Raw genomic sequence first — 12,500 nt, 5'->3', positions numbered from 1 at the left:
GGTTCTATATAGGATGTAGAGTTCTAATGTTTATCAGGAGGTTCTAGTGGTCTATATAGGATGTAGAGTTCTAATGTTTATCAGGAGGTTCTAGTGGTCTATATAGGATGTAGAGTTCTAATGTTTATCAGGAGGTTCTAGTGGTGTATATAGGATGTAGAGTTCATGAAGGTGGTTCTAATGTTTATCAGGAGGTTCTACTGGTCTATATAGGATGTAGAGTTCTAATGTTTATCAGGAGGTTCTAGTGGTCTATATAGGATGTAGAGTTCTAATGTGTATCAGGAGGTTCTAGTGGTCTCTATATAGGATGTAGAGTTCTAATGTTTATCAGGAGGTTCTAGTGGTCTCTATATAGGATGTAGAGTTATAATGTTTATCAGGAGGTTCTAGTGGTCTATATATAGGATGTATAGTTCTAATGTTTATCAGGAGGTTCTAGTGGTCTCTATATAGGATGTAGAGTTCTAATGTTTATTAGGAGGTTCTAGTGGTCTATATAGGATGTAGAGTTCATGAAGGTGGTTCTAATGTTTATCAGGAGGTTCTAGTGGTCTATATATAGGATGTAGAGTTCATGAAGGTGGTTCTAATGTTTATCAGGAGGTTCTAGTGGTCTATATATAGGATGTAGAGTTCATGAAGGTGGTTCTAATGTTTATCGGGAGGTTCTAGTGGTCTATATATAGGATGTAGAGTTCATGAAGGTGGTTCTAATGTTTATCAGGAGGTTCTAGTGGTCTATATATAGGATGTAGAGTTCTAATGTTTATCAGGAGGTTCTAGTGGTCTATACATAGGATATAGAGTTCTAATGTTTATCAGGAGGTTCTAGTGGTCTATACATAGGATATAGAGTTCTAATGTTTATCAGGAGGTTCTAGTGGTCTCTATATAGGATATAGAGTTCTAATGTTTATCAGGAGGGTCTAGTGGTCTATATATAGGATGTAGAGTTCTAATGTTTATCAGGAGGTTCTAGAGGTTCTATATAGGATGTAGAGTTCTAATGTTTATCAGGAGGTTCTAGTGGTCTCTATATAGGATGTAGAGTTCATGAAGGTGGTTATAATGTTTATCAGGAGGTTCTAGTGGTCTATATATAGGATGTAGAGTTCTAATGTTTATCAGGAGGTTCTAGTGGTCTCTATATAGGATGTAGAGTTCTAATGTTTATCAGGAGGTTCTAGTGGTCTATACATAGGATATAGAGTTCTAATGTTTATCAGGAGGGTCTAGTGGTCTCTATATAGGATGTAGAGTTCATGAAGGTGGTTCTAATGTTTATCAGGAGCTTCTAGTGGTCTCTATATAGGATGTAGAGTTCTAATGTTTATCAGGAGGTTCTAGAGGTTTTATATAGGATGTAGAGTTCTAATGTTTATCAGGAGGTTCTATATAGGATGTAGAGTTCTAATGTTTATCAGGAGGTTCTAGTGGTCTCTATATAGGATGTAGAGTTCTAATGTTTATCAGGAGGTTCTAGTGGTCTCTATATAGGATATAGAGTTCTAATGTTTATCAGGAGGGTCTAGTGGTCTATATATAGGATGTAGAGTTCTAATGTTTATCAGGAGGTTCTAGAGGTTCTATATAGGATGTAGAGTTCTAATGTTTATCAGGAGGTTCTAGTGGTCTCTATATAGGATGTAGAGTTCATGAAGGTGGTTCTAATGTTTATCAAGAGGTTCTAGTGGTCTATATATAGGATGTAGAGTTCTAATGTTTATCAGGAGGTTCTAGTGGTCTCTATATAGGATGTAGAGTTCTAATGTTTATCAGGAGGTTCTAGTGGTCTATACATAGGATATAGAGTTCTAATGTTTATCAGGAGGGTCTAGTGGTCTCTATATAGGATGTAGAGTTCATGAAGGTGGTTCTAATGTTTATCAGGAGCTTCTAGTGGTCTCTATATAGGATGTAGAGTTCTAATGTTTATCAGGAGGTTCTAGAGGTTCTATATAGGATGTAGAGTTCTAATGTTTATCAGGAGGTTCTATATAGGATGTAGAGTTCTAATGTTTATCAGGAGGTTCTAGTGGTCTCTATATAGGATGTAGAGTTCTAATGTTTATCAGGAGGTTCTAGTGGTCTCTATATAGGATATAGAGTTCTAATGTTTATCAGGAGGGTCTAGTGGTCTATATATAGGATGTAGAGTTCTAATGTTTATCAGGAGGTTCTAGAGGTTCTATATAGGATGTAGAGTTCTAATGTTTATCAGGAGGTTCTAGTGGTCTCTATATAGGATGTAGAGTTCATGAAGGTGGTTCTAATGTTTATCAGGAGGTTCTAGTGGTCTATATATAGGATGTAGAGTTCTAATGTTTATCAGGAGGTTCTAGTGGTCTCTATATAGGATGTAGAGTTCTAATGTTTATCAGGAGGTTCTAGTGGTCTATACATAGGATATAGAGTTCTAATGTTTATCAGGAGGGTCTAGTGGTCTCTATATAGGATGTAGAGTTCATGAAGGTGGTTCTAATGTTTATCAGGAGCTTCTAGTGGTCTCTATATAGGATGTAGAGTTCTAATGTTTATCAGGAGGTTCTAGAGGTTCTATATAGGATGTAGAGTTCTAATGTTTATCAGGAGGTTCTATATAGGATGTAGAGTTCTAATGTTTATCAGGAGGTTCTAGAGGTTCTATATAGGATGTAGAGTTCTAATGTTTATCAGGAGGTTCTATAGGTTCTATATAGGATGTAGAGTTCATAAAGGTGGTTCTAATGTTTATCAGGAGGTTCTAGAGGTTCTATATAGGATGTAGAGTTCTAATGTTTATCAGGAGGTTCTAGTGGTCTATATAGGATGTAAAGTTCTAATGTTTATCAGGAGGTTCTAGTGGTCTATATAGGATGTAGAGTTCTAATGTTTATCAGGAGGTTCTAGTGGTGTATATAGGATGTAGAGTTCATGAAGGTGGTTCTAATGTTTATCAGGAGGTTCTAGTGGTCTCTATATATGATGTAGAGTTCTAATGTTTATCAGGAGGTTCTAGTGGTCTATATAGGATGTAGAGTTCTAATGTGTATCAGGAGGTTCTAGTGGTCTCTATATAGGATGTAGAGTTCATGAAGGTGGTTCTAATGTTTATCAGGAGGTTCTAGTGGTCTATATAGGATGTAGAGTTCTAATGTTTATTAGGAGGTTCTAGTGGTCTCTATATAGGATGTAGAGTTCATGAAGGTGGTTCTAATGTTTATCAGGAGGTTCTAGTGGTCTATATATAGGATGTAGAGTTCATGAAGGTGGTTCTAATGTTTATCAGGAGGTTCTAGTGGTCTATATAGGATGTAGAGTTCTAATGTGTATCAGGAGGTTCTAGTGGTCTCTATATAGGATGTAGAGTTCATGAAGGTGGTTCTAATGTTTATCAGGAGGTTCTAGTGGTCTATATAGGATGTAGAGTTCTAATGTTTATCAGGAGGTTCTAGTGGTGTATATAGGATGTAGAGTTCATGAAGGTGGTTCTAATGTTTATCAGGAGGTTCTAGTGGTCTCTATATATGATGTAGAGTTCTAATGTTTATCAGGAGGTTCTAGTGGTCTATATAGGATGTAGAGTTCTAATGTGTATCAGGAGGTTCTAGTGGTCTATATAGGATGTAGAGTTCTAATGTTTATCAGGAGGTTCTAGTGGTCTCTATATAGGATGTAGAGTTCATGAAGGTGGTTCTAATGTTTATCAGGAGGTTCTAGTGGTCTATATAGGATGTAGAGTTCTAATGTTTATTAGGAGGTTCTAGTGGTCTCTATATAGGATGTAGAGTTCATGAAGGTGGTTCTAATGTTTATCAGGAGGTTCTAGTGGTCTATATATAGGATGTAGAGTTCATGAAGGTGGTTCTAATGTTCATCAGGAGGTTCTAGTGGTCTATATATAGGATGTAGAGTTCATGAAGGTGGTTCTAATGTTTATCAGGAGGTTCTAGTGGTCTATATATAGGATGTAGAGTTCTAATGTTTATCAGGAGGTTCTAGTGGTCTATACATAGGATATAGAGTTCTAATGTTTATCAGGAGGTTCTAGTGGTCTATACATAGGATATAGAGTTCTAATGTTTATCAGGAGGTTCTAGTGGTCTCTATATAGGATGTAGAGTTCATGAAGGTGGTTCTAATGTTTATCAGGAGGTTCTAGTGGTCTCTATATAGGATGTAGAGTTCTAATGTTTATCAGGAGGTTCTAGTGGTCTATACATAGGATATAGAGTTCTAATGTTTATCAGGAGGGTCTAGTGGTCTCTATATAGGATGTAGAGTTCATGAAGGTGGTTCTAATGTTTATCAGGAGGTTCTAGTGGTCTCTATATAGGATGTAGAGTTCTAATGTTTATCAGGAGGTTCTAGAGGTTCTATATAGGATGTAGAGTTCTAATGTTTATCAGGAGGTTCTAGAGGTTCTATATAGGATGTAGAGTTCATGAAGGTGGTTCTAATGTTCATCAGGAGGTTCTAGAGGTTCTATATAGGATGTAGAGTTCTAATGTTTATCAGGAGGTTCTACTGGTCTATATAGGATATAGAGTTCTAATGTTTATCAGGAGGTTCTAGTGGTCTCTATATAGGATGTAGAGTTCATGAAGGTGGTTCTAATGTTTATCAGGAGGTTCTAGTGGTCTATATAGGATCTAGAGTTCTAATGTTTATCAGGAGGTTCTAGTGGTCTCTATATAGGATGTAGAGTTCATGAAGGCGGTTCTAATGTTTATCAGGAGGTTCTAGTGGTCTCTATATAGGATCTCTAGTTCAAATGTTTATCAGGAGGTTCTAGTGGTCTCTATATAGGATGTAGAGTTCATGAAGGCGATTCTAATGTTTATCAGGAGGTTCTAGTGGTCTCTATATAGGATCTCTAGTTCAAATGTTTATCAGGAGGTTCTAGTGGTCTCTATATAGGATGTAGAGTTCATGAAGGTGGTTCTAGTCTTCTAGTGGTTGATGTGTTTGAACGGGTTCTGGGGTTAGGGTTGGTGGTTGTGGTTTACCTTTAGTAGGTGCTCATAGTCATGTACTCCTTACCCACTGCATGGTTCCGCTCTACTCAACAGGTGTTGTGTCCTTGTTTAGGTTCTAGTTTCATTTAAGGGGTTTCAGGATCTTTTGGTGTTCCTGAGGGGTTGTGGTGGTTAGCAGGTCCGCCTCTCAATCAGAGGATCAGCGGTTCGATCCCCGCTCATGGCCTGCCCTAGTCGATGTGTCATAGTGTGTCATAGTGTGTCATAGTGTTACATTTCATTTAGCGACTCACATTCACACACCGTAGAACCGCCTCATGGAGCAACTCTGGGTTAAGTGCCTTGCTCAAGGACACATCCACTAGGGGAGGGGGGAGCCACAGTCACCCGCCTCATAATGTTTTGGAACCAGTGAACAGGAAGTGACCATTCCTGGACTGAGTGATGTAGAGACCTGTCAATCACCTTGTAGCCCCGCCCTAAAGCATCCAGTTATAGTTATATCCATAGTGTGGTATAATGTTATAGTGTGTGGTATAATGTTATAGTGTGTGGTATAATGTTATAGTGTGTGTTATAATGTTGTAGTGTGTGTTATAATGTAGTAGTGTGTGTTATAATGTTGTAGTGTGTGTTATAATGTTTTAGTGTGTGGTATAATGTAGTGTGTGTTATAATGTTGTAGTGTGTGTTATAATGTTGTAGTGTGTGTTATAGTGTTGTAGTGTGTGTTATAATGTTGTAGTGTGTGTTATAATGTTGTAGTGTGTGTTATAATGTAGTAGTGTGTGTTATAATGTTGTAGTGTGTGTTATAGTGTTGTAGTGTGTGTTATAATGTTGTAGTGTGTGTTATAATGTTGTAGTGTGTGTTATAGTGTTGTAGTGTGTGTTATAATGTTGTAGTGTGTGTTATAGTGTTGTAGTGTGTGTTATAATGTTGTAGTGTGTGTTATAATGTTGTAGTGTGTGTTATAGTGTTGTAGTGTGTGTTATAATGTAGTAGTGTGTGTTATAATGTTGTAGTGTGTGTTATAATGTTGTAGTGTGTGTTATAGTGTTGTAGTGTGTGTTATAATGTTGTAGTGTGTGTTATAGTGTTGTAGTGTGTGTTATAATGTTGTAGTGTGTGTTATAATGTTGTAATGTGTGTTATAATGTTATAGTGTGTGGTATAATGTTATAGTGTGTGTTATAATGTTATAGTGTGTGTTATAATGTTATAGTGTGTGGTATAATGTTATAGTGTGTGGTATAATGTTATAGTGTGTGTTATAATGTTATAGTGTGTGGTATAATGTTATAGTGTGTGGTATAATGTTGTAGTGTGTGTTATAATGTTATAGTGTGTTTTATAATGTTATAGTGTGTGGTATAATGTTATAGTGTGTGTTATAATGTTATAGTGTGTGGTATAATGTTATAGTGTGTGGTATAATGTTATAGTGTGTGTTATAATGTTATAGTGTGTGTTATAATGTTATAGTGTGTGTTATAATGTTATAGTGTGTGGTATAATGTTATAGTGTGTGTTATAATGTTATAGTGTGTGGTATAATGTTATAGTGTGTGGTATAATGTTATAGTGTGTGGTATAATGTTGTAGTGTGTGGTATAATGTTATAGTGTGTGTTATAATGTTATAGTGTGTGGTATAATGTTATAGTGTGTGGTATAATGTTATAGTGTGTGTTATAATGTTATAGTGTGTGGTATAATGTTATAGTGTGTGGTATAATGTTATAGTGTGTGTTATAATGTTGTAGTGTGTGGTATAATGTTATAGTGTGTGTTATAATGTTATAGTGTGTGTTATAATGTTATAGTGTGTGGTATAATGTAGTGTGTGTTATAATGTTGTAGTGTGTGTTATAATGTTATAGTGTGTGGTATAATGTAGTGTGTGTTATAATGTTGTAGTGTGTGTTATAATGTTGTAGTGTGTGTTATAATGTTGTAGTGTGTGTTATAATGTTATAATGTGTGGTATAATGTTATAGTGTGTGGTATAATGTTATAGTGTGTGTTATAATGTTATAGTGTGTGTTATAATGTTATAGTGTGTGGTATAATGTTATAGTGTGTGGTATAATGTTATAGTGTGTGGTATAATGTTGTAGTGTGTGTTATAATGTTGTAGTGTGTGTTATAATGTTGTAGTGTGTGTTATAGTGTTGTAGTGTGTGTTATAATGTTGTAGTGTGTGTTATAATGTTGTAGTGTGTGTTATAGTGTTGTAGTGTGTGTTATAATGTAGTAGTGTGTGTTATAATGTTGTAGTGTGTGTTATAATGTTGTAGTGTGTGTTATAGTGTTGTAGTGTGTGTTATAATGTTGTAGTGTGTGTTATAGTGTTGTAGTGTGTGTTATAATGTTGTAGTGTGTGTTATAATGTTGTAATGTGTGTTATAATGTTATAGTGTGTGGTATAATGTTATAGTGTGTGTTATAATGTTATAGTGTGTGTTATAATGTTATAGTGTGTGGTATAATGTTATAGTGTGTGGTATAATGTTATAGTGTGTGGTATAATGTTATAGTGTGTGGTATAATGTTGTAGTGTGTGTTATAATGTTATAGTGTGTTTTATAATGTTATAGTGTGTGGTATAATGTTATAGTGTGTGGTATAATGTTATAGTGTGTGTTATAATGTTGTAGTGTGTGTTATAATGTTATAGTGTGTGTTATAATGTTATAGTGTGTGTTATAATGTTATAGTGTGTGGTATAATGTTATAGTGTGTGTTATAATGTTATAGTGTGTGTTATAATGTTATAGTGTGTGTTATAATGTTATAGTGTGTGGTATAATGTTATAGTGTGTGTTATAATGTTATAGTGTGTGGTATAATGTTATAGTGTGTGGTATAATGTTATAGTGTGTGGTATAATGTTGTAGTGTGTGGTATAATGTTATAGTGTGTGTTATAATGTTATAGTGTGTGGTATAATGTTATAGTGTGTGGTATAATGTTATAGTGTGTGTTATAATGTTATAGTGTGTGGTATAATGTTATAGTGTGTGGTATAATGTTATAGTGTGTGTTATAATGTTGTAGTGTGTGGTATAATGTTATAGTGTGTGTTATAATGTTATAGTGTGTGTTATAATGTTATAGTGTGTGGTATAATGTAGTGTGTGTTATAATGTTGTAGTGTGTGTTATAATGTTATAGTGTGTGGTATAATGTAGTGTGTGTTATAATGTTGTAGTGTGTGTTATAATGTTGTAGTGTGTGTTATAATGTTGTAGTGTGTGTTATAATGTTATAATGTGTGGTATAATGTTATAGTGTGTGGTATAATGTTATAGTGTGTGTTATAATGTTATAGTGTGTGTTATAATGTTATAGTGTGTGGTATAATGTTATAGTGTGTGGTATAATGTTATAGTGTGTGGTATAATGTTGTAGTGTGTGTTATAATGTTGTAGTGTGTGTTATAATGTTGTAGTGTGTGTTATAATGTTGTAGTGTGTGTTATAATGTTATAGTGTGTGTTATAATGTTGTAGTGTGTGTTGTAGTGTTATAGTGTGTGTTATAATGTTATAGTGTGTGGTATAATGTTATAGTGTGTGGTATAATGTTATAGTGTGTGGTATAATGTTGTAGTGTGTGTTATAATGTTATAGTGTGTGTTATAATGTTGTAGTGTGTGTTGTAGTGTTATAGTGTGTGGTATAATGTTATAGTGTGTGGTATAATGTAGTGTGTGGTATAATGTAGTGTGTGTTATAATGTTGTAGTGTGTGTTATAATGTTATAATGTGTGTTATAATGTTATAGTGTGTGTTATAATGTTATAGTGTGTGGTATAATGTAGTGTGTGTTATAATGTTGTAGTGTGTGTTATAATGTTATAGTGTGTGGTATAATGTAGTGTGTGTTATAATGTTGTAGTGTGTGTTATAATGTTATAGTGTGTGGTATAATGTAGTGTGTGTTATAATGTTGTAGTGTGTGTTATAATGTTGTAGTGTGTGTTATAATGTTGTAGTGTGTGTTATAATGTTATAATGTGTGGTATAATGTTATAGTGTGTGGTATAATGTAGTGTGTGTTATAATGTTGTAGTGTGTGTTATAATGTTGTAGTGTGTGTTATAATGTTGTAGTGTGTGTTATAATGTTATAATGTGTGGTATAATGTTATAGTGTGTGGTATAATGTAGTGTGTGGTATAATGTTATAGTGTGTGTTATAATGTTGTAGTGTGTGTTATAATGTTGTAGTGTGTGTTATAATGTTATAATGTGTGGTATAATGTTATAGTGTGTGGTATAATGTTATAGTGTGTGGTATAATGTTGTAGTGTGTGTTATAATGTTATAGTGTGTGTTATAATGTTGTAGTGTGTGTTATAATGTTGTAGTGTGTGTTATAATGTTGTAGTGTGTGTTATAATGTTATAGTGTGTGGTATAATGTTGTAGTGTGTGTTATAATGTTATAGTGTGTGTTATAATGTTGTAGTGTGTGTTATAATGTTATAGTGTGTGTTATAATGTTGTAGTGTGTGTTGTAGTGTTATAGTGTGTGGTATAATGTAGTGTGTGGTATAATGTAGTGTGTGTTATAATGTTGTAGTGTGTGTTATAATGTTATAATGTGTGTTATAATGTTGTAGTGTGTGTTGTAGTGTGTAGTAAACAGCGTTCAGCTTTCGTCTTTTCCTCTACACTCTGTGTGTGTGTGTGTGTGTGTGTGTGTGTGTGTGTGTGTGTGTGTGTGTGTGTGTGTGTGTGTGTGTGTGTGTGTGTGTGTGTGTGTGTGTGTGTGTGTGTGTGTGTGTGTGTGTGTGTGTGTGTGTGTGTGTGTGTGTGTGTGTGTGAGAGAGTGTGAGATTAGCCGATAACTTTCATCTGTTAATGGCTGTTTTTGGCCGCAGGCTAATCTCATCACACACACACCAGGGACGGAGTGTGTGTGATGTCTTCATCTCCTGTCTGTCAGTGTGGATGGAGGAGAGGAAGATGATTGACAGCTCCCATCAGTACCCGCCTCATCCTGTCACATTAAATACTTTGTCTGTCTGTCTGTCTCTCTCTCTCTCTGTCTGTCTGTCTGTCTGTCTGTCTGTCTGTCTCTCTCTCTGTCTGTCTGTCTGTCTGTCTGTCTGTCTGTCTGTCTCTCTGTCTGTCTGTCTGTCTCTCTGTGTGTCTGTTTCTAGTTTCAAGTCTTCTTCAATACAGAATGATGTTCATTTAGTAAATTATGGTCATTTAGAGTCAAACAGACCATAAAGCAGGGGATGCTTTAGGGCGGGGCTACCAGGTGATTGACAGCTCTCTACATCACTCCTCCTCAGTCCAGGAATGGTCACTTCCTGTTCACTGGTTCCAAAACATTTTGAGGCGGGCGACTGTGGTCCGTCCTTAAATCAGAGGGTTGGCGGTTCGATCCCCGGCTCTGCTAGTCGATGTGTCCTTGAGCAAGAGCCTGAACCCTGAACCCTGAACCCTGAACCCGTAGCTGCTCTACGGTGTATGATTGTGAGTCGCTTGCCTTGTGATGACAAGGCCATGGCCGTGATCTAAGATGGCGACGTCCATAATGTTAAACTTGAGGCTTCAAAATGTCCAATAATCACTGTGACTCCACCCACTCCTTAGAGTCTCTGGTTCCCTTTTTCAAACAGCCAATCAGATTCTTCCATTAGTCTTTAAAGAATCTCCTCCACGTCTCCTCTCTACTCGTCTCCTTTAGACTCTTTAAGATTCACCGGAGGGGCGTTCACTGACCTGTTTTATAAATCGGAGAACTAAACGTTACCTAACGTGTGTGTGTGTGTGTGTCTGTCTGTGTGTGTACGTGTGTGTGTGTGTGTGTGTCTGTCTGTCTGTCTGTCTGTGTGTGTGTGTCTGTGTGTGTGTGTGTGTGTGTGTGTGTGTGTGTGTGTGTGTGTGTGTCTGTCTGTCTGTGTCTGTGTGTGTGTGTGTGTTACAGGGCTGGGTGTTGGAGGGGTTCCCTCAGACTCGTCTGCAGGCTCTGAGTCTCCAGCAGGCCGGAGTTCTTCCTGAACACGTTGGTGAGCTCACTTCCTGTTGATGAATCGTTTCGACCAATGAGAAGGATCCAAAGTGGCGTTGACCTTCCTGAGGCTTCCTCCACTCATATGTTTTCAATGAAAACAATTATCACATGACGATTCACGGAACTGAGCATGACGGTGTAAACAGGAAGTAGATTGGTTGCTTAGTTACAGAAAATGCAATATTATAGATTTTTAATAATAACAGTACTTTATACATAATAAACTCAAACAGACACATTGTATTATTTAAACTGTAACGCTGTAGGTCTATCTCTAACTCTCTCTCTCTATCTCTTTCTATCTAACTCTCTCTCTCTATCTTTCTATCTAACTCTCTCTCTATCTCTTTCTATCTAACTCTCTCTCTATCTCTTTCTATCTAACTCTCTCTCTATCTCTTTCTATCTAACTCTCTCTATCTCTTTCTATCTAACTTTCTCTCTATCTCTTTCTATCTAACTCTCTCTCTATCTCTTTCTATCTAACTCTCTCTCTATCTCTTTCTATCTAACTCTCTCTATCTCTTTATATCTCTCTCTCTCTCTTTCTATATTTCTCTCTCTCTCTCTTTCTATCTATCTCTCTCCCTTCCTACCTATTTATCTCTCTTAATCTCTATCTTACATTAAATATCCTTTAACACTTCAAAGGATATAAGTGTATAGATTATGGATCAATACAGTTGTTTCCTTGTCTCCTCTCTGGAGGCTGAAGTCGTTTGTTTGTTTACAGTTTCTGTGTGAACGTCACAATAGTTGTTTAGAACAAAATAATATTAATAAGTAAAGTAAAGTCCTCTGATTTGAACCAATCAACCAACCAATCAACCAATCAATCAACCAATCAACCAACCAATCAACCAATCAACCAATCAACCAACCAATCAACCAACCAATCAACCAATCAATCAACCAATCAACTAACCAAGCAACCAACCAATCAACCAATCAACCAATCAACCAATCAATCAACCAACCAACCAACCAATCAACCAACCAATCAACCAATCAACCAACCAATCAACCAACCAATCAATCAATCAATCCATTGTGTGTGTGTGTGTGTGTGTGTGTGTGTAGTGCTGTTGGAGGCACCTGATGACGTGTTGTCTCAGAGGGATCAGGGGGAGCTGGTGGACCCGCTGACAGGAGGTGAGTGGAGTTCACCACAAGCTCTGTGTTGACTCCCGAGGGCTCAACAGGAAGTAGTTGGTCCATCGCTCATCATCACTTCCTGTCTGCAGACGCGTACCATGAGACCTTTGTCTGGCCGCTGGACGATTCCGTGGCTCGCCGTCTGGAGGGGCGGAGTCCGCCAGAGGGGCAGCGAATGGCTGAGCTGCAGCGCCACCGCTTTGAGGTCACAGGTCTGAGCTCAGCCTATCAGCACGTCCTGAAGGTCATCAACGCTGACCAACCACACGCTGATGTCTACCAGCAAGGTACACACACAGACACATCATCGGGTACTTCTGATGCAGGGTAGTAATGTGTGTGTGTGTGGGTG

At 36.7% G+C, this 12,500-nt stretch overlaps 1 protein-coding gene across 7 annotated transcripts in view; it reads left to right on the top strand.

Moving 5' to 3' along the window:
* ak8 (adenylate kinase 8) overlaps positions 1-12,500 on the top strand; it is a 36,249-nt gene that overhangs the window by 14,300 nt on the left and 9,449 nt on the right. For all 7 annotated transcript variants that reach the window (XM_034542564.1, XM_034542565.1, XM_034542567.1 and 4 more), the window contains 3 exons: positions 10,907-10,988; positions 12,074-12,145; positions 12,238-12,435. In XM_034542564.1, the coding sequence (XP_034398455.1) occupies positions 10,907-10,988; positions 12,074-12,145; positions 12,238-12,435 (352 nt within the window). The remainder of the gene's footprint in view (positions 1-10,906; positions 10,989-12,073; positions 12,146-12,237; positions 12,436-12,500) is intronic.

Source organism: Cyclopterus lumpus, chromosome 9 (genome assembly GCF_009769545.1).
Source record: "Cyclopterus lumpus isolate fCycLum1 chromosome 9, fCycLum1.pri, whole genome shotgun sequence".
Classification (NCBI taxonomy): Eukaryota; Metazoa; Chordata; class Actinopteri; order Perciformes; family Cyclopteridae; genus Cyclopterus; species Cyclopterus lumpus.
The sequence above is the reverse complement of the archived record's forward strand: the minus strand, read 5'-3'. Positions and strand labels throughout refer to the sequence as shown.